The 26,450-nt window shown below is 49.2% G+C and overlaps 2 protein-coding genes across 3 annotated transcripts; both read right to left on the reverse strand.

Annotated features, from left to right (window-relative positions):
* Nucleotides 1–4,249: 4,249 nt before the first annotated feature.
* Nucleotides 4,250–14,511, reverse strand: SOAT2 (sterol O-acyltransferase 2). Of its 2 annotated transcripts, XM_045830032.1 has the most exons (15): nt 14,080–14,511; nt 13,537–13,592; nt 12,901–13,037; nt 12,609–12,668; nt 12,189–12,296; nt 10,009–10,285; nt 9,432–9,501; nt 8,824–8,908; nt 8,102–8,147; nt 7,772–7,901; nt 6,723–6,820; nt 6,193–6,291; nt 5,550–5,685; nt 4,923–5,068; nt 4,250–4,720 (listed from the first exon to the last, which is right to left on the reverse strand). In XM_045830032.1, the coding sequence occupies exons 1-15, from the start codon at nt 14,153–14,155 to the stop codon at nt 4,670–4,672; spliced, it is 1,575 nt and encodes a 524-aa protein (XP_045685988.1). In that variant the 5' UTR covers nt 14,156–14,511; the 3' UTR covers nt 4,250–4,669. The 2 variants fall into 2 exon arrangements, with proteins under 2 accessions (XP_045685988.1, XP_045685989.1); XM_045830033.1 differs by lacking the exon at nt 12,189–12,296.
* A 922-nt stretch (nt 14,512–15,433) lies between these two features.
* On the reverse strand, nt 15,434–20,577 carry IGFBP6 (insulin like growth factor binding protein 6). Its single transcript, XM_045829563.1, has 4 exons — nt 20,160–20,577; nt 16,557–16,696; nt 16,276–16,395; nt 15,434–15,761 (listed from the first exon to the last, which is right to left on the reverse strand). Exons 1-4 carry the CDS (start codon nt 20,485–20,487, stop codon nt 15,639–15,641), a joined length of 711 nt encoding a protein of 236 aa, XP_045685519.1. The 5' UTR covers nt 20,488–20,577; the 3' UTR covers nt 15,434–15,638.
* Between the last annotated feature and the right edge of the window lie 5,873 nt (nt 20,578–26,450).

Raw genomic sequence — 26,450 nt, forward strand, 5'->3', positions numbered from 1 at the left:
TACAAACACCAGGCACCATGTGTTTCTGCATTTCCTCAAAGCTATAAGGAAAAGGCCAACAGTATTTAAAGGAAAAAAATGATCAAATGATCTTAAACTTAATATGAAGAACATGTTCCCAAGAATATCAACAAAAAAGTAAAAAAAAAATAGTAAAAGGGGATTTGTACCAGACATCAGAACATTCTCTAAAATTCCTGCAACTAAACACTATGGCACTGAACTGAAAATAGATCGGTGGGTATAATATAGAATCCTTTAGTGGATGCCAATATATGTGAGCATTATTTTTAGGTAAAGAACTTCTCCAAGTTTACAAAGCTTAAAATCCCTGGGCAGACAGTGGACCCAAGTCTCACTAACTCCTAAACTTTTTTTATTTTTATTATTTTCTTTTTTGAGTAGGTAATACTCAAAATACCATTTTGCATATTACAAAATACAAAAGGGTGAAAACTTTCCCTGTTAAGCTCCCTTGTTCTCCAGCAGCCCTGTGTCCGTCTGTGAAGGTAAATAATGGGACAAGGCTCCTGTCTGTCATTTGAAGAATATACAAATAAGCATATATTTCAAAAGACACCATTAAGAAAATAAAAAACCAAGATACAAGCTAGGAAAAAATTTTATATTACATATATATATATCTGTAAAGGATTTATAACCTGAATATATAAATTTTTTTAAAGAGAGAATTTTTTTTAAAGATTTTATTTATTTATTTTTAGAGAGGGAAGTGAGGGAGATAGAGAGAGAGAGAGAGACATCAATGTGTGGTTGCTGGGGGGTCATGGCCTGCAACCCAGGCATGTACCCTGGCTGGGAATCGAACCTGCAACACTTTGGTTTGCAGCCCGTGCTCAATCCACTAAGCTATGTCAGCCAGGGTCTGAATATATAAATTTTTAATTCCTACAAATCAACAACAGAAAGACAACTCAATTTTTTTTTAAGTGAGTAAAAGACTGAAATAGATTCTTTATAAAAGAGGACACACTAATGGTCAATGAAAAAGTGTTCAATGCCATTAGTCATCCAGGAAATGCAAATTAAAATCACACTTCACTCAAATGACTACAGTAAAAATAAGCTAGCAAAATCAAATCTTGATGAGGAGTCCTGTGGGTCCAATTAGAATTCTCCTACATTGCTGGTGGGGTGTGAAATGGTAAAACTACACTGGAGAAAAAAGTTCTGCAGCTTCTTATAAATTGAAGCATACATCACTTCTATGACCAGGCTTCTTGGTATTTACCCAAGAAATGAAAAAAAACTTATGCACAAAACAATTTGTGTATGAATCTTAATAGCAGCCTTATTGGTGATAACCCCAAACAGGAAGCAATCCAAATGTCCATCACCAGGTGAATGAATAAACAACTGTGGAGTTTTCACAAGTGGAACACTACTGAGCAATAGAAGGTACAAACAACCAATGTATGCCAAACATGGGTTAATCTTGAAAACATGTTCCATGAAACAAGCCATTCATAGAGGAGTACATACCATAGGGTTCTATTTATATGAAGTTGTAAAGCAAACAAAACTAATATGTGAGAGTAGAAATCAGAAAGTGATCGCCTCTTGTTGAGTTGACTAGACACGAATGAAAGAGAACTTTCTGGGGGCATGGGAAGTTTCGATGACTATATGGGAATATACAAAATTCATGAAATGAAACAGTTAAGATCTGTGCATTTTATTGTGTGTAAAAAAAAAAGTGAAACTAAGAGATGGAGTAGGGACCTACAGATGAAAAGAAACTTACCTAATTGCAATGTATAGCGCTTATTTGGATTCTGATTCAAGCAAGCAAACTAAAAAAAAAAAAAAATTGGAAATTTGAACACTGATGGCTTCTTTGATGAGATAAAGAACTTGTTACATTTTAAAGATATGGTTACCTTAAAAAAAATAAAGCTCGGGAAATGGCAAAGTTATAGAAATGGAGAACAGATTAGGGATTCACAAGGTCTAAGGAAGAGGTGAGGTGGGAGAGAAGTGGGTGGGTGTGGCTTAAAAGAGCAACATGAGGGATCCTGTTGTGATGGAAATGTTCTGTATATTGTGATGGGAATGTTCTGTATATTGACTAAATTGTTGTGATATTGCATACAATTGTGCAGAGTTTTGCAAGATGTTACCATGCAGGGAAGTAGATAAAGGGTCCACAGAATTTCTCTGTATTATTTCTTACAACTGCATGTGAATCTATTATATCTCAAAATAAAAACCTTATTTAAAATAAAATAAAAATTAAAAATGTTTAAAGTTTGGATAGCCAGTCAACATAAAAATGCAAATAAACAAAATAAAAAAAAATAAGATATCCAGCAGAGCACAGAGGATTTTTTAGAGTGGTGAAACTACTGTGTATATTATAATGGTGGATACATGCCATAAATTTGTCCAAATCCCCTTGACAGCATTATGTTAAGTGAAATAAATCAGACACAGAAAGACAAATACTTTATGATTTTGCTCATATTTGCAATCTAAAAAGGCCAAACTCACAAAAATAAAGAGTAGAATGTGGCTGCCTGGGGTGGAGGGGGGAGGAAACGAGGGGAAGGTCAAAGGGTACAAACTCCCAGTTACAAGATGAAAAAGTTTGGGGGACCTGATGTACAGCACACTGACTGTAATTAACCATACTGTATCGCATACCTGAAAGTTGTTAAGACAAAAGATCATAAATGTTATCATCATAAATGCAAGAAAATGGTAGTTATGTGAGGTGATGGAGGTGTGAACTAACCTTGTTGTGGTTATCATTTCACAACATGTGCATATAGCAAATAACCACATTTTTATACCTTAAATTTATGTTATACCTCAATAAAGTCTCAGTAAGGCTGGAAAAAATGAAAAATAGAAAAAAAATTAATAAATTAATTTTTTCAAATCAATTGTGCAACCAAAAAGAGTGAACCCTCATGTCAGCCATGGATGCCGGGTGATGGCGACAGGTCGCAGCAGGTTCATCTGTTGGGAGGGGTGTACCGCTCTGGTGGGGGATGGCGAGAATGGGGGAGGGCAGGTATGAGGGCTGGGGAGCAGGGAATGTATGGGAAATCTCTATCTTTGCTCAATTTTGCTATGAACTTAAATTCTGCTCTAAAAAATAAAGTCTATCAAAAATAAATAAAATATTAAATAAAAATGGTTGGTACACACAGGAAAATATATTCAGTTTTTTCAAACAGTAAGCACAGTGCAAAAATAAAAACAACAGAAATGATTTTCTGCTTATCAGATTGGTAAAAATAAATAAGCCAACAAAACCCCAAACTGGCAAGGGGGTGGGAGGTGGGCGGCAATATCATGCACTGTAAATGCACGGGAGCTTTCTAGAGGGAAGCTGGGCAATGTGCACAGAATTTGAATAAGCCCACCCAAAGTTCTAGTAATTCTGCTTTTAGCACACTTCCCTAGGAAAATGCACAAAGATGTATATATACGAAAGACAGTTCATCTTGGAATTGTTTTAAAGAGGGAAACATCAGAAACAATCAAAAGGTATGTAATTAGTTAAAGTATACTACACACATGCAATGTAATGCCATGCAGTACTTAAAAAGGATAAAATATATCTATAATTTGACATGAAAACATATTCTGTAGACACTGTGAAAATGTTTTTAAAAGTATTCCCCTTCAGGAATTTTAGTTGGTTTGGTCCCCAGTCCCCCTGGAGCTACTATTGCCCCTTCCCTGACGCAGATGCCTCCCCATCACCAGGTTGGGCGAGAGATCTGTGCAGGGAAGACAGAGGTGACCCTCTCCTTGGAGCGACCACACAATCTGACTTCTGGAATGGCCCTGAGTATGAACATTTTGGCCTGTTGTCCTCATACAGTTAAGATACGCCTAATTTTAATGTCAATTTTATAGCTGTGGAAAATGAGGCTCACCGAGTTGAAAAATTTGCCCAAGGTCTGTACAGGAGGTTCATCCCTTGGGTCTGCGGAAGGAAAGGGGGCCTACTGTGTGCACTCTCTCAATGCAGTGGCGGTTGCCGTGAGCAGAAGGATTAAAGGGGTGAGGAAATGTGAGCCGAAGAGGAGTCAAGGTGGAAGAGGGGGCGGGGCCAGGTTTGGGGGAGAGAGGAGTGTCATAGAGAAGGTAAAGGCAGGATGTCGCCCAAGACCCTCAGCTCCTTCTGCTACAAAGTCTTGCCTCCGCAGACATAGCTCTTCAATGCCTGTCAAAAGTGAGCCTTTGGCAAATGATGAATGAATGAATACACAAATGAATGAATAAAAAGAAACACAGAGTTTATTATTGTGTTTGAAGTACAAAAAAAACCACCCCCAAACCAAACTCTTCTCAGACCTTGGTGGTCCCAGGTCTCTCTAAGCCTCCCCACATTCACCAAATATGTGAGGTCTTTCAAGTGTCCTCAAGTCTGGACAGACATGGAGTGGGAGGGGGCCCTGTGCCCAGTTTATGGGGATGGAGGCTCAAGGGCTAGCACCACTTTGGGTCTTTGCTCAGCTGCCTACAGGCCCACAGATCTCAGTCTCTGGAGTTCTCTAGTGGGGTCATGCATGCTGAGTCCTCTTGCCTCAGAGGTAGGTCTTGACGTGCAAAGAGATGAGCCCTGGTCCCAGGCTTTGCAGGCAGAGAAGGACTTGGTGGTATCATCAGGGCAGTGAGAGTGCCCTGGCCTCTAAGTATGGCAGGACCAAGATCGAGGTGTCACCAGCCCCCAGAAGGTTGTCTGTGCAGAGAAAGGTGAGTTGTGAATGAGGTCCCTCCCATTGCCCACTCTGTACACTCAAGACATGGGAGCCTATCACCCCCAAACTAGGCCCAGCCCCTGATCTCAACTATTGAACTGGGCAAAAATAGGGGCTAGCTGTCGGGAAAGGGAGGCATACACCCCTGAACGGGGAGGTGATGTGGATGTCGTGGTTCCTTACCTGGGGCAGGGGACAGTGCTGCCGTGCATACCACTCCTGGCAGTACAGGCTGACCTGGATGCCCTGGCCCAGAAACAGCATGGTCCACATCAGCACGTTCCACGCTGGCCCAGTGTGCCGGTCATGCATCATGAAGTTCATTGGTCCTGAGGCAGGAGAAAAGATTGTCACCCCAACTCCAGATACCTGTGCTTCACATCCCTGGCTGCTGTCCATCCCAGGGCACTAGGAAGAGATGGACCAGGAAGGTCCCATTGGAAAAGATCTGGAACCCAGCTCCAGGAACCCATGGAGGTCTGAAGTGACTCACAGAAAACCAGGATTCCTCAGTTTACCCTTCAATAACCTGGATCTCATACTGAACCTCCCAACCTCCACCAGTTTTCTCCCCTTTGTCTCTCTCCATGTGTGTCCCGTTCAGATGCTCCTCTGGAATCAGAAATCTTCTCCCACATTCCCCAGGACACCTCCTTGCTGCCACTCGATGCTGCCTCCCTCCTTGCTCCCAAGTCCCTTCTGTCTTGGGTGTATGGCTTCCCCCATAGTTTGGATTCTCTAGGAGCAGGAGCACAGGCCTACTCCCTCTGGATGAACCCCCCGCCAGTGGCACACAGAAGCCAAGCTCACCTCCAAAGGCAAGGAAGAGTATCAGCATGACAGGGTAGAAGAAGCCCAGGACAAAGCAGAAGATGTATTCATGGACAACTGCAGAGACCACGAACACGCCCAGCATGGCTGCCCCGCGGGCCTGGCCACCAAGGAGCTGGCAGGGGCAGGGGAGGAATGTGGAGTGACTCTCCTTAGGTCCCCTCTATGAAAAGCCCCCTCCTTAAGGAAGTCAGGAAGGTATGTATGTGGTGCAATGAAAAGAATATGGGATTTGGGGTCAGAAGGGCTGACATGTCTTACTTTAGAGCATTTCATTAGCCCATTGGGCCTTATATGCAATTTTAAAAAGAGGATATAATAATACTTACTTGACAGGGTTATTGTGCAGATTAAACATATGTAACAATTCTTGATAACTGAAAATTGATACAGGCATGTTCCTTAGGAGGGCAGAAAGCCCTGTGGAGGGGGTGGAGTTAGGGACAAGGAAGATAGGGAGTTAGATCATAAGAAGAATTTTCTACCCATTGGACTGGGTAGAATGGGGCAGATGGAAGCCGAGGGGCCCTGAGATTGAATGGTGCAGAGGGAGGGAAGGAGGGGATGTCCCAGAGAGGCTCCATTAACTGTGGGAGCTGAGGAAGGTCCGCAGAGCCCATACCCACAGCCCATCTTGATATACGTAGCTGTACAGCCAGTCATGGACCACCACGTTCCAAGTGCGGTAGTAGTTGGAGAAGGATGTGGAGTTCCACCAGTCCTGGGGAAGGGGAGGGGTCAGAGTTGGGGGAGGAGGTGGGCATCAGGGCCCTGTCTCTTCCCAGGCCCAGCTTCTCAGCTTCCCACACCTGCTTCCTGCCCCCATCCCAATGTTCTCCCACAAGGGCTGCCTCCAGGCAAAATAGAGACAGCAAGTACCGTCTCAGCTCTCTCAGTTCTCTCTTCTGGACCTGGGGTCCTTGCCTTTCCTGTTACTCCCCCTCTTTCCGAAACTCCCTCTCCATCTACACAAGAGCAGTTAGCCCTGACTAGTCAGGAGGTGGAGGGGTGGCATTTTAACCACACCCAGAAGGGCACATTTCTCATCATGGGAGATCAACAGCACAGCTGAGGCAACACCCAACATCCTCCCCAGATCCCTCTCTATCCCCCCTGCCTCTAGCTCTCAAGTGGCCCAGGTCTAGGCCTCACCCGGTAGAACATCCTGTCGCCAAATCGTAGCATCTCTGCGAAGGCGTTGAGCCAGCAGTGAAGGAAGGCGAAGAAGATGAGCAGCAGCATGAAGATGCCTGGTGAGTGAGGACAAGGGCCTGCAGGTCAGACTGACCCACCTGCAACCCCCAGGAAGATCTGAGGAACCCTCGCCCAGCATCTAGGGCCTCAGTCCTACCCATCATTTATCAGCGATTTACTAATTCATGCATTTATCAATTCACACACTTGCTCATGAACACCATGCCAGATATTGGGGCTATGAGATGATTCTCAAAGCCCCTGGCCTTTGAGAGTTCACAGAGTGGTTGGAGGGAGAGAGAGAGAGAGAGAGAGAGAGAGAGAGATATGTGTAACCACACATGAAGGTCAAATGTATCGGGAATTAAGCATGGTGGCCACAGATGTGCTTGGGAATGCAGAGCACAGAGCAGAGCACGGTAATTGATGGCTGAGACAGGGAAGGTGTCCTAAAGGAGGACCTCTCACATGGGCCTCCAAGAAAGGACTGCATTTTACAACTGTACAGTAGTGAAAGTGCATTCCAAGCTGAGAGACTGGTGTAAGCAAATGCCTGGAGGCATGAAAGTGCATGCCGTTCAAGTGAATGGCAGGACTTATGGTAGAATGTGATGCATGGGAAAGGCCTGGAATGCCAGGCCACCGTTCGATCTTATCTGGAGATCCCAGCAATGGGGAGTCACTGGAGCTTTTGAAACAGGGTCAGGAATGATTAATCTGTAGAAGGGAAGTCCATCTGGACAGCAATGTTCTCAGGGGCAGATGGGAGAGGAAAGATTCAGGTGGGAGGGACACAGGTTGGGAAGCTAATGTAGAAAGGGGGAGCGGATGGCAAATTGAACTGATACCCTGAACGATGAGCAGTGATAGGAGGGGACAGAAGCGAAGAGAGATTCAGAGGGAGAAGGTGTCAAGATTGACTGAAGGTAAAGAGCAAGGGGAGTGAGAAATTCCCAACTAACCTTCCCACAGCACGGCCTTCTCCAGTCCTGCTTTAGTGGGCATACCTGGCAATGTGGCGTGCATGACAGAGAGCACCAGGGCACGGATGCTGAAGGGCTCCCGGCTCATGTTGGCAAAGACAGGAACACAGAGGCGGCCCAGGATGAAACAGGCATAGAGGATGCAGCCCAGTGCCTGGAGAAGGAGTGGTGGACACCTAACTTTGAGAAGGGGTACTGGCAGCTGCCCCCTCATCCTAGAACTGGACTCTGGCCCAGCATCTCCCTCCTCTGCCCTCTGCCCTTCTCCCCAGGCTTCCTCCACCCTACTCCCAGAAATCTCCCCTCAGCCACCGTGAGTCACAGGTGGTCCACCCTTCTACCCCATCTTCTGACCTGAGCAAAGTTCTTGGCCACGTAATTCCACCTGATGTTGGGTGTCCTGCAGCAGCAACAGGGATTATATGTTTCTTGTTCCTTGTTCAGGCCTGGGAGGGTTTTCTGGGGAGATGGGAGTCTAGAACATTTTGCACCTTCCATAGTAGAGATGGCAAGTGGGATTTTAGCGTGGGTGTCAACTAAGGTGACCAACCATCTGGAGTTTGCTCTGGATTGAGGGATTTCCCAAAACCTAGAATTTTTTTTCTTTCTTTTAAAAAAGATTTTATTTATTTATTTTTAGAGAGAGAGGGGAAGGGAGGGAGAAAGAGAGAGGGATGCGACAAAGAAACATCGACCAGCTGCCTCTCACATGCACCCTGACAGGGACTGAACCCACATCTTAGGCCTGGGCCTTGACCAGCTGGGAATTGAACTGGCGACCTTTTGTCTTGTGGAACAATGGCCAACCAACTGAGCCATGCTAGCCAGGGTAGGACCTAGGATTTGCAGTGCTAAAACAGGGACACTCCTGAGCAAACCAGGACAGTTGATCATTGTTGTGTCACCATGGATGGGGCAAGAAGGTATAGCCAACTTGCCACTTCTTTCTCAACTCAGTGATGGGATGCTTCCTGAGAAGGAGTCTGGGGTGAGGCTAGGGGCCTCAAGGAGCAGAGAGGAAGAGGGCAAGGCCCTCGATGGGCCTAGGCATCCGGGGAAAGGATGCAGGGTCTTACCTGGGGTAAGTCTCCCTGTAGATGAGTGTGGGGCAGAAAAGGAAATAGAGGTAGCTGGAGAAACTGGGGGCGCAGACCCCCTCACCTGGGGAGAAATGAGAAGGGCCAGCAGTGATCAGGGAGGGAGAGAGGGCAGAGGTGAGGGGACCTGGGACTAGGGTGTGGAGGGCTGGATAGGGATGGGATGGGTGAGGGGTTGGATATTGGGTCTGGAGGGGGTGGGGGAGGTGAAACTGGGCAGGAGCTGACCCTGCTCTCTAGTACCTTTCTCTTATTTCCATTCCGGGCACCCCATTTTCTGGTGCAGAACCTGTTACGGCTGAAGCTCTATCTGGCACCCAGAAGTCCCTCTACCCATTCTCCCTTTCTCTTCAGGCTAGGCCTGGAGGGGGGAAGCACCGACGGTACTGGGCAACAAAGGTACCATCTCTTGGAGTGGGACCCCAGGCCTAATGCTAAGGCCCACAGAGGCCGGATAGGGCCAGACCTGTGCCCAGTGGGCAGGGTGGGCTTAGGAAGCCAGAGCTTTTATGAGGATCCTGCCACTGCTGGCTTTATGCAACCAGCCCAGAGGCTTGAGTTTACAATGTCCCAGCGGAAGGCCTCACCTCCTCGGGCTCGAAGGATACCAGGCACAGTCTCTCTCAGGAAGGAGTAGCTTTTCATCAGGAGTCTGACCTGAGATGGAGTGGAAAGGAGGTGAAGTTGCTGTGTGGCTTTAAGCACATCACAATGCACAATGTCTGGATCCCCTCCGTTGACAGTGGGGAGGGGAGAAAAAAGGAAGGGGAGGAGAGAGAGAGAGAGAGAGAGAGAGGGAGAGAGAGAGAGAGAAAGAGAGAGAATGAGGCAGGCAGTTCATAAAATATGTGAGGTTAGAGCACATACTTTATCTTTTTGTCGGATTTCCTTATTGCTGGGATGAATGGAGGGTAAGGGGTTACTGAAAAGGCCAGAATGGATGCTTCACTTGGCCAGTTCCCCGTGATTCTGCAGAGCCAGATTGCATTTGCCTATCCCGGTCCATTTGGTTTACATTTCTCTGGAGCCTCCTAGTTGCTCAAATTCCTGGCAACGAACTCCACCTCTAGTAACTAGCTCCACCCTGTCAATTCCGTCTAGGCCTCCACAGCCCTCTGGTGCTCCCCAGCCTGCAGCCTGCGTGCTGTTGGCCCCACCCATCACCTGCTCAAAGACGAGGATGCTGCTGGAGGCAGGAGGGAGCTGATGCTTGGCAGCCACGTGGACCGGGAGTATGCCAAGCACTGCAGCGTGAGCGGCCAGCAGCACAAAGCCCAGGCCCGCCCCCAGCGTCCAGGCCCCTGCGGCCTGGGGCCTCGCCCATAGACGGAGGGACTGGTAGGGTGCCAGCAGAGTGGACAGGAACATGGGGACCCATGTCATCAGAGCCAAGGGCAGCTGTCCGAAGCTGAAGATCAATAGGTCAAACTCCAACAGGAGCCTGGGAGTGGGAAAGGAGAGACAAAGTAGACAAATGTGTAGCCCAGCCTTTCCCCCTTCGTCTGCAGCCACAGTTCTTAGAAGATAGTAAACTGAGGTATCCTGCGAAGGCTGTGAGCTCCTCATCTCTGAAAGTGTTCAAGAAGGCACCTCTGTTGCCTAGACTTCTAGTGCAGGGTGTTGCCTGAAGAGACTCTATTGGGAAATGGGTTTTCCTCCAAACTGCTGTTAGAGCCCTCTGTGAATAGTATGGTGCTGCATACAGAAGGGCTCTGTACTTTGCGTGCCACAGGTATTAGGATAGAAGGTATGTAGTGTTTAACTTGGATTTTTGTTAGTTCTGTCCACGGCCATACAACCCCAAATGCACCCAGTCTCGTCTGATTTTTGTTAGTTCTATTCTTTTTCAGTGCCAGCAGGTTGTTGAGTGTTTTGTTTGTTTAGATTAAGAGTATACAGTTTTGCTCCGGCAGGGTGGTTGAATTGGTTGGAGCAAAATCCTGTACACTAAAAAAAAAAGTTGTGGGTTCAATCCTCAGTTGGGGCAGGTACAGGAGGAAATGGATGGAAGTTTCTCCCTCTCTCTCTAAAATCAATAAATATATCCTCAGGTGAGGATTTTTTAAATAGATATTTTTAAAAGATTTTATATATTTATTTTTAGAGAGAGGGGAAGGGAAGGAGAAAGAGGAGAGAAACATCAATGTGTGAGAGACACATTGATTAGTCACCCCTCACACGCCCCCAACCTGGAACCCAGCCCACAACCCAGGCATGTGTCCCAACTGGGAATTGAACCAGTGACCTTTTGGTTTGCAGGCCAGCACTCAATCTACTGAGCACAACAGCCAAGGTGGTGAAGATTTTTTTTAAAAGGGTATACAGTTTTAATGGTGAAAAATTGGGAACAACTCACATGTCCATTAGGAAAGGACTAATGAACAAGATCAGCAGCGCCCGAGGCCTCCATCATTAAAAGCAATGGACTGACTGACATGGGAAGATCTCTGCACTAGGTCGTTAGGGAGCGAAAGCAGGACAATAGTGCAGTACGAGTCTTCTTTATGTAAACCACCACAAAATACATCCCTTTGGTTCTTACATAGATATGGATGGAATGCATGGAAACTGCTTTGGAGGGAAACTCTCAAAATGACTGAAAATGTTACTTTTGGAGAGTGGTCTGGGATTGAGGGGGGTGGTCAAGAAGGACTGTCACTTTACATGTATTTGGACTTTTTGCTGAGATTTGATCCTTCTACTACTCATATAATTAGCAACAATTTCACCAAAAGAAAGTGCTGTTGCTGAATTTACGGATCCCTGGTCCTCTTCCTTTTAGTGCTTCCTAAGCTCCCTACTTAGCAGGGGTTGTCCTGCAAATACAGACCCCAGTGATGTAAAGCCTTCTGAAGCTTCTCCCGCAGAGCGGGTGGTGCTCTCTGGGGGAAAGGGCCCAGCAGGGCACTTCTGTGTGCATGTCCGTCTTCCTCACCAGACTGGGAATGCCTCACAGATAGGGATGAGGCCTGCCCCTCCTCCCTACCTGGTGCCCAGGGCTGGTCCTTGGAAGATGCTCAAAGGAGGTTACTTGAATCGAACAGCGCTGACTTGAAAAAGAGCAGGGTGGGAAGTGTGTGTGCGCACACATGTGTAAATCTGCCTGAAGACAAGGTTCCTACTGAGAACTATTTGAATGGCTGTCCCCAGAGGGGCTGGCCCTGGGGGGACAGACCCAGGGCCATCCCAGGCTGTGGAAGGAAGATGCTAAGAGTATGTTTTAGGTGGGAATGTTGTTGGAAGCCACACTGATGTGTGCACAATAATTAATGGTAGGTGGAGTCCTGGGGGCCCCGGGGGTCTGATCTGATCTGTGTGCCTATCCTGGGCAGAAGGAGGCCTACCTGCCCTCGTCAATGAAGTCGATGGCCAGGGTGCTGATAATGAAGACACACAGGCCAGCGATGAACATGTGGTAGATGGTCCGGAAATGCTGCACCTTCATCAGCTCACTGGAGGGAGAGGGTCCTGACTGTCAGTGCAGAAGGGTCCTCAAGGTCATGTGGACTAGCGCTGGCATGGTACACATGTGGGGACTGGAACTTTTAAGGGCTGGGATGTGACTGGGACTAACCCTTTCCAGCCCAGACACTGCTTATTCTGATGGCCTTTCTTCCACAGTCACACCCAGGGCAAATGGGGAAACTGAACCTTAAAAACCCTTTCTAAGACCTCTACCAAACCACCTAGAGCCTGGGGATGGCACTGAGGTATCCTGGACCTCCAACCAAAGCCCCTTCTTTCCCTCCCACCCTCTGACTTACTCAAGCAGGGACTCTCGGATGACAAAAACTTTCCGTTTTCTCAGGGATGGCTCCTGTGTCCTGAATTGAGACAGTTGTTCTGGATCAGAACCCAAAGGAAGAAGGCAGTGGGCAGAAGGCAGGGCCTTTCAGAAGATAAATACTTAGGAGCCAAGGGCAATAGTAGCAGAAGGTCAGGGCCAGGAAGGCAGAGGCAATAAAAGGCACATGTGATGGTGCTTATGGCTTATAATCATACAGTGGAGGAGTCTGCTCCAGGCATTCCTCAGCCCCTGGCTCCTCAGACTCTTACTTGCTCAAGGAATCTGGAGGAATGGTAGGCAGACGTCTGCCTTGTGGTGGGTAGGATTGCACGGCCTCTGACACGGCCTGATCCAGCAGCTCCAGCAGCTGTCTCTGTGCTTGCTCCAGCAGCTGCATCTTCACAGCCTGCAGGACAAGCAGCGCCCACTCTCCCTCCATCCAGTCCGCCACCCTCTCATTCACCCAACATTTACTGAGCTTCTCTCCATGCGCACTAAGTGCTAGGTATAGAAAACGTGGTTTCTGCCCAAAGGTTCCCCAATCATTTATCTCCCTCTGGCTTCCCAGGGCAGCAGTGATGATCAAGGAGTAATAAATAGCAGGAGCCACATTTCCAGTCCCACCCATCTTGTCATGACTGACTTGACCGTCTTCTCCCTGACCCCAGCCTTCTCTCTCCTGACCTCCAGCCCCACTCATGAGACTGTTCGCTGGCTGCCTTTTGGCCTGTGCCCTCATGATGACCTGTATTTCAAATCTCTTCATCTTAACCCTTAGCTCTAACCTGAACTGAGGACCTTGAACCCAAGAACAAATTGTCTTTATCACCAAACCTGTCCTCACCTCTACCTCCCTCCACTCCGGGACCTGTCCATCTTGACCTCTGACACCTGAGGTCCCTCACCTCCATATGTTGGGTCCATTGCACCAAGTCAGGGCCTCCATTCACCTCTGAGTTTCCTAGGAGGAGGGGTCAAAGGACACACCCAAGGGGGAGGAGTTAGGGTTCTGCTGCCCTGTGTAAGCCCAGAGACATCCTCTGCCAGGAAATACTTTCTGTGTGCTCAGCAGCCTCCCAGCCCCCCTAGTCAGAAGACATCTAGTATTATGGGTGGGGCAGTCAGAAGGGGAAGTTGTTTTATCAGGGGGTGAGGAGGCCACTGCTAAGCAGGGACCCTGGTGACATCGCTGGAAGCAGGCTGCTCAGGAAACAGGAAGCTTCTCCACTCACCCTCTGAGGTTAGAGAGTCAGAAAGACAAGGCAAGGCCACAGCTTTGAATGCCCCTTTTCTCCCCAGTCTCCCAGCTGGGTGGTTAGGAGTGGAGGCCAGAGTTTGCCTTCTCTAGCCTCTCAGGACAGCAGGAAGGGTTTCAGGCAGACAGCAGGAGACCCCTCTCACTAGGTTATACTCATCTGAGCTTTCTGCACTCCCACAGGGTGGCTCACCTTCTCCGGAGGGTGGGTGCTCCAGCCTTCTTCGAGACCCCGCTCTCTTCTGCACTTGGGCTGCCCTTGGCTCCATGCTGTGAGTCTTGACTGGGCAGCAGGTGGTCTCTGCAGTGTTCCCACCTTTCCTTCACCACCTGCCAACCCTCTGAGTTCCCATGGCCCAGCTCAACTGACAGCTCCAACTGCTAAAGTTCTTTCAGGAGGAAGGGGCCTCCAGGAACATGGCAGGTTATCTGGTCTGGAGGGCAGTGCTTCCCAGCTACAGTCTCTGTGGGCTGTTGCAGGGATGAACTGGACACAGCTCCCGAAGGGCCCAACTGCCACCCAGATGCCCAGCTCTGAGCAAGTGTGCTCTCCCTCTCCTGGGAACAGTGACCACACATGTGGTTGGAAGGGGGACTTTGCCTCTCTGAGGCTTATCACCTCGCTTGGCTCACCTTCCCAGCAGGCCGAAGGTCTGGGTGGAGTCAGAAAGCTCTTCACACATCAATACACTTAGCTCCCTTCAGCCATGAGATAACATGTGTGTCGAACTGAAAGTACTATATGCATGTGATAAATATTCGGATGGGGTTGGCACCTGTGACAATTGTGTTGCTGTGGTTTCCCCAGGAAAAGCTGGCTGCCAGGGTCCCTGAATGTAACCCTGCCTGGGTTAGCATGTAGGCAAAACAAACACACACTCAGCACCTGAGGAACACCAGATGTTGTCATATACGGAAGAACTAGATTTAAATCCTCCCTCTATCATTTCCTGGATGTGTAATTTCAAGCAAGTGACACAAATATTTTAAGCCACAGTTTCCTCCTCTGAAAAACAAGGGCAAAAGTCCCTCCCTCACAAGGGTACTGTAAGCACGAAATGAGGTAGTTCAGGTAAAAGCACGTGGTCCAGGGCTCACCCATGAGGGGAACTCAGTAAATAATACTGCCCTTCCCTTTTAAGTAGGACGGAACAGGTAACAAAAGGGTAAGGACTCTGAGAGTTCCTCTTTGTTAAGTTCCTGCTGGGGATTAACTATTAATTCTTTCTCTTCCCTCTGTCCAAAGTTCAGTGTTAGAAACAAGATCACAACCTCAGACCAAGGTCATGGGCTCAGTTTCTCCCCACCTCTACCTCCATTCCCCACCCCTCTACCCCCCAACTCCCTGGTCGGTAGTTGGGTGAGGCTTCAGGCCTTGGAGCTGCTGCCAATGGCTGTCTCCTTTGTTCCAAGGGCAGTGGGAAGGACCGAAAGTAGCCAATAGGAAAAGGGAACTACTATGGGATGTGGGTGGGCTTTAAAGAGGATAGAGAGAAGGGCCAGAGGCTCCAGAAATGGGAGAGGCAGACACAGAGACAGAGACCAGAGACCCCCAACACAGCTTTATTAATACCCAAAGTCAATACCAACAATTTTCCCATGTGTGAGATCCCAGGGTTAAAGGGGACAATGGGGCAGAGCCCGAAGGTAGAGTGTGTGACTCAGGGCCCCTGAGTAACTCATTACTCAACAAATGACCCAAGATGACAGCCTCGTGCTCCTGCCAGTGGCCCTGCAGGCCCCCACCCAGCCTTAGCCACTGCTCCCAGTGGAGCAGGGGGAGCCTCCATCGTTGTCTGAGGATGCTGGCAGGAGCTGGCCCATCCGATCCACACACCAGCAGGGACCTCGGCGCTGCCCCTGGGAGGAGCGGCACTGGGGAGAGAGGCATGCAGATCACAGGTGAGGCCAAGGCTCCAACAGGAGAGATAGGAGGGTCCTGTGGGTTGGGGATGGGCTGTGGACTCCTGAGTTTGAACATGCAGACACGTCTAAGAGTTCTCAAGACCACGAGGCCTGCTGGGTTTCCCTCCCTTGCTTCTCTTCCCCACCCACAAAATTGTGCTGGTTCTTCTGCACCAGAACAGTAATTCTCAAAGGGTGGTTCCCAAACCAACAGCATCGGCATCACAAGGCATGGTGTTAGAAATGCAAATTTTTCAGGCTTTGCAGGTGGAGCTCAACCACCTGTGAGTTTACAGCTCTTTAGGTGACTCTGATGCGCCTCACATATGTGTACCCCTGAGTTAGGCATTCCTTAGACAGTCTGACTCCTCTACTACAGTGTGTGGTTGGTTATTCTGTTTGTGTGGGCCCTGTATAAGCCCTGCCCCATCTCTGGTAGCAGCCTTGTACTGATGGACCAAGGGGAAGGAAGGAGTGGCCTCACCTGCCGCTTCCGGTAGAAGCCCCGATGGTCACAGTTAGGCACATAGAGGTTGTGAGACCCTCGGAAGACCTCGTTCTGGAGTTGCTGTAGCACCGAGTCCAGATGTCTGCGGCACGGGCCCTGGGGGAAGGGAGAGCAAGCAGCTTAGAACCACTCCAGCAGAGCTCCACCGCACAGTCCCCTGGCCCCACCAGCCAGGCAGGCGCCCAGGGCTAACATGGGAGACATCTCTGAGCCCAGGGTTCCCCACCCCTCTTTCTCCCTGCCAGCCCCAAACGCACCATCTCAGTGTCTTGGACACCCCCAGGACTGGGCCTGGCAGGAGTGGTAGAGGTCCCTGGATTCCTTTGTTGGTCTCTGCGGTTCACGTCCTGTTGGCGAGTGGTCCCCACTTGGGGTTTACTCTCCTTAGGATTCTCCCCTACAGCCACAAGAGAATGGGGAAAGAAGAGGATGGAAATCAGACAGATGTCAAAGACTAGAGCCAGGTGGAAAGGAACTTTGCTCACCTCTACCCACTGAAGTGAGAGACAGGGAGGCTTTTGAAGCAATAGAAGTGAGGGGGTTAAAATCTGGCTCCATCCTTAGCTTTTCCTGGCCTCAGCTTCCTTCTCTGGCAAATGGTATTATTACCTTTCCTGCCAATATCCCCAGACTAGTTGCAACGTATGTAAAGAAGAAACACTTTGGAAAGCAAAAATCATGAACAATTGCAAATACAATAATAGCTCTTTATCTGTGGTTTTACTTTCTGCAGGTTCAGTTACCTGCAGTCAACCATAGTCTGAAAATATTAAATAGAAAATTCCAGAAATAAACAATTCATAAGTTTTAAATTGTGAGTAGTATGATGAAATCTCTTGCCCTCTTGCTCCTTCCTGCCTGGGATGTGAATCATGCCTTTGTCCGGCGTCTCCACACTGTATGTGCTCCCCATCTGTCAGTCACTTATTAGCCATCTGTTCTCAGATTTACAGTCCTGGTTTCATAGTGCTTGTGTTCAAGAAATCCTATTTTACTTAGTTTTAAAGATTTATTTGTTTCTTTTTTTCTTTATTTTTAGAGAGAGGGGAAGGGAGGGAGAAAAAGAGGGAGAGAAACATCAATGCGTGGTTGTCCCTACCAGGGACCTGGCCTGCAACCCAGGCATGTGTCCTGACTGGGAATCGAACCAGTGACCCTTTGGTTTGCAGGCCAGCGCTCAATCCACTGAACCATACCATCCAGGGCCTATTTTACTTATTAATGGCCCCAAAGCGAAAGAGTAGTGGTGCTGGCAATTCAGAGATGCCAAAGAAGCCAAAAAGTGCTGCTTTTAAGTGGAAAGGTGAAAGTTCTTAACTTAATAAGAGAAGAATAAATGTCACATGCTGAGGCTGCTAAAATCTACAGTAAAATTAATCTTCTTTACATGACATTGTGAAGAATGAAAAAGAAATTCACGCAAGTTTTGCTGTCACACCTCAAAGTTAAAAATGATGGCCACAGTAAGTGCTTAGTTAAGATGGAGAAGACAAGCCCTGGTGGGTATTGTCCTGCAAAACCAAAGGTCACCTGTTTGATTCCCGGCCAGGGCACATAGCTAGGTTTCAGGGTTTCAGATTCGGTCCCTGGTCGGGGCGTGTAGGAGAGGCAACTAATTGATGTTTCTCTCTCACATTGATGTGTCTCTCCCTCTCTTTCTCCCTCCCTTCCCCTCTCTCTAAAAATAAATAAAGTTCTGACTGATGGCAATAAAAAAACACTGAGCCTATACAAAGACTTCAGCAAGGGGTCCCTGAAATGAGTGACGCCAAGACATTCACTCCAAGTAAGGCATAGTTACACAGATTCAGGAAAAGGTTTGGACTGAAAAATATAAAAATTATTGGAGAGGCTGCATCTGCTGATGTAGAAGCTGTTGCTACATTTCCGGAAGAGTTGAAGTTGATTAGGGTTTGGTACTGTCCTCAGTTTCAGTCACCCTCTGGGGGTGTCTGAATGTATTCTTCAGTGGATACACCGGGACTACTGTACATGGAGAGGCCTTGGGCTTGGAGTGAAAGACCTGAATGTTCCACCAGTGGCCAGGAGGGGGTGCACCAAGCCAGGGAGATGGGGCATAAGAGCAATGGATGTGGGAGGGGTCAGCAGCTAGCCAGTGGAATGTGTGTCCCTACTGTGACCCTGCTATGACTCAACCCACCTCTCCCAGGCCTGATTTGTGGTCACTTTGGGGGCAGTAGGGGCCTCTGCCTTCTGGTCATCTGTGGCTCGGCCCACCTCAACCCCACTGGTCTCAGGAGCATGTGCGATTCTGCCCTTGACCAAGAAGGGCAGAGGGAAGGTTGCAAAGGTGCAGGAATGTGTGGCTTCCAATCTGCATTCCTCTCCTGGGTCTGGAGAAGTTTCCCATATGGTGTCTGGGGAGCCCAGGGTGAGCTCAGGATGGAATGAAATGAGGAAATAAGTCAGGGCATTAGGGCAAGGGAAAGGCAGGAAGGGGAGCATGAACGGCTTGGAATTCGCGCAGCTGTAACATTAGGTACTATGACCCCTGAAGGGATTGTCTCTCCTTCTCTGGGCCCAAAGCAAGCTCTGCTTAGATGCCCAACCCTCAAACCTAGACAGTGCCCTCATCTGCCCACTACTCACAACTGGAGCCACTTCATCTTCAGTCCTGAGTCTGATAATCCTTCCTCCACACTCCTCAGCCCTTGCCCCTCCTTTCCTCTGTTTATTTTTATTTTTAAAAAGATTTTATTTATTTGATTTTAGAGAGAGGAGAAGGGAGAAAGAGTGGGAGAGAAACATCCATATGTGAGAGATACATCAACTGGTTGCCTCCTGCATGCCCCCAAATAGGGACCTGGCCTGCAACCCAGGCATGAGCACCTGACTGGTGCTCAGTCCCCTGAGCCACACCAGCCAGGGCTCATTTCCTCCATTTAACACCCTCCCGTGACTGTGCTCCTACTGCCTCCTCTGACCCATTTGGACCACCACTTTTAGGAGGACCCTTAGCAGACTGGATGCATTGCATGCATTTGGGACTGAAAGGAACTTCAAGTAGACTTCCTATTATCCCCTTCCCATGGAAGGAACCAGGAGCTCAGGTGCCCTGGGGTGGGGAGTGTTTGCATTTCTTGCCCTCCCCATCTTTCTGCTGCCCACTATCTTTCAGGTTCTGACCCACTTCTGTCCTGCCCACCCACGAACTCAGACTTTCATTCTCCACTCTGGAGTCAGATGGAGTGAGGTGGATGGAGGATTCTGAGCAGCTTTAAATCATATCCCTGATTTGGCAGATTCCTTCTCTTCCTACCTCTAGTCCCCACCACTGGGACCCGCAGCACTGCCCTCTGACCCTGGTGTAGTCTGAAACAGCTCTGGATCGGGGGCATCTTCTGTTCTAGGCCCCACCCATGTTCAGGTGCTTTGGACACCCCAATATTAAAAGGGGAGAAGGAGGTATTTCTCAATGTGTGTGCAGTATTTGGGAGCCTGGGCTTTCCTTCTCTCTTTCTCCAAGTGGAAGCTGAGAATATCTGGGGCCCTTCTCCAACGTGGGGGAAGCACTGAAGGAGTTGGGTTGCTGTGACACATGGCATGACCATAACCCCTTCCATCTCCCCACTTTTTTCCCCTCAAGAGAAAGTAATAGAGGGGGCAAAAAGGATGAGAGCTCCGACACCGCCCAGCTTTAGCTGCACCCCAGCCTCCTAGCTGCTTCCCCACACTTGCCCCGTTACCCCTCTAACGTGCTCCCCAGGGTTGGGGCGGGGAAGAACCGTCAATGGCAGGCCCCAGAGGCTTGTAGAGCTGCCCGCGCCCACCTCTCCAGGACCCTGCTTGCGGAGGAGCGGGCCTCACGTGGGCGGGGCGGGGGCGGGGCGCAGACTCACCCGTGGGCGCGCGCGCTGGGCGGCAGCGGCCCCGACCCAGCAGCAGCGCCCGCAGAGGAGCCTCGTCTTCCTCCGGCGGCTGGCACTGCAGTCCTGGGGCGCAGTTAGGGGTGTAGACCCCGCACTGCTGCCCCTCCCTCCTGACGCAGCCCCCTGCTTCCGCACAACCCCCTGCCGGCAGCCCCGCATCCTCCGCTTCAACGCAGCCCCCAGGACAACCTGCCTGCACCCCCTGCCCGCAGCCTGGGCACCGTGCCAAGGCACCTCCTGGGCGGGCAGCAAGCAGAGTTAGCAGCAGTAGTGCCGGAAGCAGCCTGTGGGGGGTCATGGTCAGGATTTTTAGCTGGTCCACTCCTCTCAGAGCAGTCGTGGCACTGCTGCTGCCTGCCGCCGCCCCTCTGCCTTAAATAGCCGCGGGTCAGGGGCCCGGCCCTTTAAGAGCCAGGTGAAGGAGGGGTAGGAGGCAGAGGCATTCCCTAAACTGGGTGGGACTGGAGAGGCCCCCCCCACCTGGGTCCTTCCCACTCTTCTTCCCCCCTCCCTTCCCAGTTTCTGTTTACTTCCCAAATTACTCTGATTTTTCTTGCATTGTTCCCGGGAAACTCGCCCGGAATTTGGGAGGACAGTTGGCTCCAGACACTGGAGGACGGGGAGGGGTGAAGGGAGGAGAGGAAGGCAGTTGGGATGAAGGAAAAACCTGAAATCCAGCTAGTGTGCAGGTGCGGGAGGATACAGGGGACACAGGGGTCCCCCTGGGGAGTGAGAAGATAGCAGTCTAAAGGTGGGCGGGGAAGGGGTGGTGTGTGGGGGTCAGGAGAGGGATGGGGGTGAATGAAGAGAGAAAAGAGCCGGGATGATGGACAATGGGGTATTGGGAGCATCGGCTGGGAGAAAATAGACCGAGGGCAAGCAGAGAAAGAGAAACACTCCCTGGAATGTGACTGTGGGAGAAGCGGGTGTCAGGGGTCCACAGTGGGGTCCACAGTGGGCTGCGGTGAAAGAAGGGTGGGGAGCGAGGATGAGGTGGGGGCACAGCTCGAATGACCGTCAGAGACCCTAGGACTGTGGTGAGCCACGGAGGTCTGGACACCTGGGAGGTGGGGGGAAGGGGAGTGACCATTTGAAATTATGTGGGGCGGGGGAGCAAAAGTTATAGGAACCCATACTCTGGGTGCTCTTGGGAACAGTGGCCAGAGAGCAGGACACCCCGCCACCACCATCCCCAGCCTCATGCAGGCCAGCCTACCCACATTCTTCACCTTTTCCACAGCCTGCCCCTCATTCCAGTCCCACCAGGACAGTATCAACCAGCGGGTTATTGGGATTCATCAGGCTGTGCTATGCCCAGGGGTGTCCAGCCATGTCTGGTCTGAGTGATGCTGTCTGCCTGCTCCAGGGCCTTCACTACATAGGTCTGTCTGTTCGCCCACCACAGCCCTTACCCAGGCCCTGCTCACCCCCAGCCTTCCTAGCCCAGCCTTCCTTCCTAGAGGGAGGAAGAAGGACAGTTTTCATCAGCAACCCACACCCTTCTGGCTCTGGGTTACGCAACAGCCATCTCATTCTTTCCTAAAACAAGGGCTCTGGGCAGTGACTAAATTTAAATTCTGGGCCTCCAAGCAAGAATGTCAGGCCTCCCTGAACTTTTAGGTAAATACAAAATAAAAGAACCTCATTCCCAGCACTGCCCACCAGGCCTACCTACCCTGGGACTCTAGCACCACATGTGGGAAGTAGGGTCTTCCAGCGGCCCTGAGACACGGGTGCAGATTGGACAGGTAGGGAGGGCAGGGGTTGGGGGGTAGGAGGAGGGAGCTCTCCTCCACTCTGTGGAGCCTCTGTGACCTCCTGCCTCAAACTCTGGCCCCAGGGTGCAGAGCTCTGTCTTGTCCCCAAACCCTATCACTTTATTTTGCCCTGCACACCATCTGGCAAGGGCTTTTCTCTCAGGCTTCAGCTCCTTGCTCCTGAATAAGACAGAAAGGCATGTCGGAAGTTGGGATGGGGACGAGATGGCTGTGCTCCCTGCAGGATCCCAGTGTAGCTTTTTAAATATTTTTGTGCTCCTCCTTTGTGGGTTATATTGCAGAAAAACTCAATACTCTGCTAGCCCTTCATATCCATCACTCTCTTTTCATTACTCCCTTCTCAACCTCTCCCTTCCCCTTCCCACACCACTGTCACCACCACCACCCTTACAGATTTCCCATCTAATGCTCCCATCTGCCCACAGTGGTCTAAACTGGGTTGCACAATCCAGTAGCACCCTGCCCTCCAGCACTGCACTTCCCCTCTCTCCATCCCTCTAGCAGGGAAGTCCAGAGCTGTATGCTGCCAGTGCTAACGTCTAACCAGGCTCTTTCTTGCAGACTGAGACTCATGAATTTTGTTTCTCTTCCCTTTGAGATGCCCTCCACCTCAGCATTCAGAGCAGGGATCTGGAGCACATGGTGGGTACCCAAGATGGAGTGTGGGCCAAGGTGCAAACCCCTTGGAGTCTGTCTGGCCTTTGCTGGAGAGGAGTTTGATGAAAGCTTCTGCTGGGGCTGCGAAAAGGCCGGGCAGCTTGGATTGCCGTAACAGTGAAAAATTATAATGGTGGGAAATTGTAACCCACCCCACCATTCTTTTCACATTGTTTCTGTAAGTGCTGACTCTCACTAATACGTAGCTTATAAACAGAATGTTTGTATAAGAATCCTAGGAAATAACTTCAAAAGATACAGATTCGGACCTTCAGGCATCCCAGCTTCAGGAAATTCGCTGGCCTTCAACCAGGGATCCAGGATACATGAAGCCAGGATGACTAAACCAGGATGACGCACACCAGACCATCACCTGCCTTATCGGAATGGACTGTGCTCACCTGCACATAGGGAACTTCTCAACCCCCTTCTTGGTCTCTTTGTTCTGTTTCCCTTTCCCTCCTTACAAAAGGAGGGAATCCCTGCCTCTAGATTATGGCTTTTGTAGTGGCAGGCAGCCGGATTACACTGCTACTCAGGCTTTCCCATAAATAAACTCTGCCTGGACTTCCTCCTCCTTTTGAATGTTATATTCTGTTCTCTTCATTCCTTATGCTCTGCATCTCTCACATCCAGCCCCTCCCTCCAAATCCATAGTGGCTCCGGGTGCTGATATCCTTTTGAGAACAAGTATGTAAAGAAGGGGCCTGCCTGCCTGGACCCTTTTGATCTTGAGTCTGAAGAAAGACAAGTGGTGGCATAATCCATAGACAAAAACAAACAAACAAACAAACAAACACCCAGAGAGGAGTACGGGTGACCACATCACGATGTGGACTAAGTTTGGTGTGGGCCCCTGGGAACTGCTGTGATAACCTCAGCCAGTCTCCAGCCTCCATTTCTGCCATCTAGCCCACGTATAGCCTCCCAGCTGGTCCTGCTGAGGCACAGTCCTGCTTGTGTGACTATTTCTTCCTTAAAGTCCTTCGGTGGTACTCCATGTCCCCCCAGCTCCCCACCTGTCCCACAGAGCCTGAGCTTCCACCTGGCACTCATGGCCCTGTGGACAATGACCCTGTGAGCACACCAGCTTCAAACAGCTGGTTGGATCACCCTCCCCAGAACCCCTGGCAGTTCCCATCTCTGGGTCTGAAATGAAAGGGAAGTGAAGGTGGAGCATAATTGGTGCTCAGAGGTAATTTCTGGCCCTGGACTCCAAGCTTTCAACTAATAAGAATTAATTAAATCCTCCCTACACTATTGAATTCTACCATCTCTTCCCTGACCTGCTTGGCCAGCTCTCTGCCTTCCGTTGAATTCATCCATATTATTTTGTTGCTATCTTCGTTTTACTTACGCTTTTGTGTGTCTTATTTTTCCAGTTAGAATGTGAGTGCTTTGAGATCGGGGACCCCACACCTTCTTCATGTCTGGGCCCTCAGTTTCCAGTCCCCATGCTTGGAATTGATATAAGTAAAGGTTACTGGTTTTGGTGGGAGCAAAGGCATTCTTGGGGAAGGGCATAGAGAGTTGAAAGGAGAACATTTAAACTCTCCAAGGCTTCATCAGTGTTCTGTATTTCAGAGGAGCTCAGACCACCCTAGGGGCGCTTTTGGCCCTTTTACTCCTTCAGCCTCTCCTCTCCCTTTTCTTTTTCCTCCTCTTGCTCTCAGAGTTCAGAGGCCCAGAGCATGTTCAGGGTTCAATAGGAGAGGGAAACCAGGCCCCAGGATAAGTCAAAGAGGGCTTCCTGGAGGACAGGCTTTTACAATAGAGTTTGGGAGAAGAGACAAATATGGTTAAACAGGGGGGCAGGTGGACGGTGTCTCAGGTAGGAAAGCACATCTTTGTGTAACAGATACGAAGGTAAAGGGCCAGGGGAACAAGGTAGCGTATGTGTGTATGTGTGAGCATGATGTATAATTTGCTTAGATTCCCAGTGGTTTCCTGGGGATGGGAGTGTCCTGGGAACAGGAAGGAGGGATTATAAAGGAGCACCAGTACACTTTTGGGAGTAATGGTATGTTCCCTATCTTGCTTGTGGTGTCATTTTCATGGATGTATACAAAACTTATCAAATTGTATGCCTTAAATATGTATGGCCTATTTTATGTCAATTATACCTCAATAAAGCTGTTTAATCAAATATATTTCTGTATTAAGCACAAATTATCAGTAGGTTCTGAGAATGCCAACAGACTGTGGATTCACCAAAAAGGCCAGCCCCACACTTGGAACCTAAAGATGAGGAAATCCTGAGTAGAATCACCAACCATCTACACTTCAGAAATACTTTCTTCTGCCATCTCTGTATCAGACCCTAGCCAGCTGGCTAGTTTCTGGAGGAAGCCAGGAGACCCAGTGTGGCATGGCCACAACTCTGGGAGCTGCCCTGGCTGGTCACTCTCTAGCTGCCTTTGGGAAGAGCTGAGTTGACACTTGAAGTCTTTTCATAGCTCAGGAAGAGGAGGTGGAAGAGAAGAAATGAAGGAGACAGAAGGAGCTGGAGGTGAGTTGGGGAGAGGAACTATCCAGAACTATGTAATCTTAGGACTGGAAGGGAGCTAAGAGAACACATGCCTCAATAATCCTTTTTTGATAAGAACAAGATCTTGAACTTTCAGTCACAGAATTGGGGCTCTAACCTATGTTTCTCAATTTCCCATTTACACCTATCTCCATCACCTACTTCCGGTATGCCAAGTGATCACTGTTTGTGATGTAAGAGATGATGGCTTTCATTTCATTCAACATTTGTAGAGCACCTATTTATGGTAAGAATAAGATAAATCCCAGAGTGTGAAGTAGCTTACAGGTTAGCAAGAGATAGATCTGCTACACAGAGGTAATTTTTAATCATATAAGTATGATTGTAAAAAGTGCTATAAATGAAGTGCAAACAACTTAGTATGAGAATACAGACGGAGGAGAAAACCTTTCTATTTGGAAAAGGGATTCAGTGATGGGAGAAAATCGCAGAAGTGGTCCTCAGAATGACAATAAACACCCTTCAGTAGGTATTCAACCTATTAAATCTAACTTTTGTTTTGTTTTTTTAAGGAGAGACAGACAGACAGACATCTATGTGAGAGAATAGATCGGTTGCCTCCTGCACGTGCCCCCACCAGAGATCGAATGCGTAACCCAGAAACGTGTACCTGGTGGGAAGGTAACCAGCGACCTTTCAGTGCATGAGAGGACACTCCAACCAACTGAGCCACTCTGGCCAGGGCTCAACCTAACTTTCTTAAGTCACACCAAACCCCTTTCTTCCTGAACCGTTTCATGCCACTGTGCTTTTTGCATTTGAAACTCTCTCCTCCTGGAATGGAATGTCCCAAAGCCAAAGGTTACATGAAATGGACCTCGGGGACTATAAGGCACATAAATAGTGTAGCTCAGGAAAATATAAAGCATGTGGTTACATTAGGCCCATGGACTATGGAGGCCAGCCTCAGGCTCTTCATTTGCAAAAAAGTAACATTCATTTCCCAACGCTGTTGAGTGTATTAAAAAGGACAACCCCACAAAGCTTTTACCATCACGTCTGCCGCAGACTAGCGCTCAGGAATCGCGCAGTCTTTGTTGGGGTGCTACAACCTTTTCCGCCTGCCCCTCCCAGCGCAGTAGCCACCCCTTTAACGCCCCGTCAGCGCCCAGACCGCCCAGCCGCGTGCGCGCCGCCACGTCGCCACCTCCCACCCTTTCCACACCGGGGTTTACCAAACCCGACCCAGAGCTAGGTACCCGTTTCACCGAACCGCGCCCGATCCTGTCTGAGCTCTCCTATTGGCTCTTACAAGTGCCTGTCGTCCTAGACTGTTTC

This window comes from Phyllostomus hastatus, unplaced genomic scaffold, assembly GCF_019186645.2.
Source record: "Phyllostomus hastatus isolate PE091 unplaced genomic scaffold, TTU_PhHast_1.1 phas_scaffold_93, whole genome shotgun sequence".
NCBI classification, from domain to species: domain Eukaryota; kingdom Metazoa; phylum Chordata; class Mammalia; order Chiroptera; family Phyllostomidae; genus Phyllostomus; species Phyllostomus hastatus.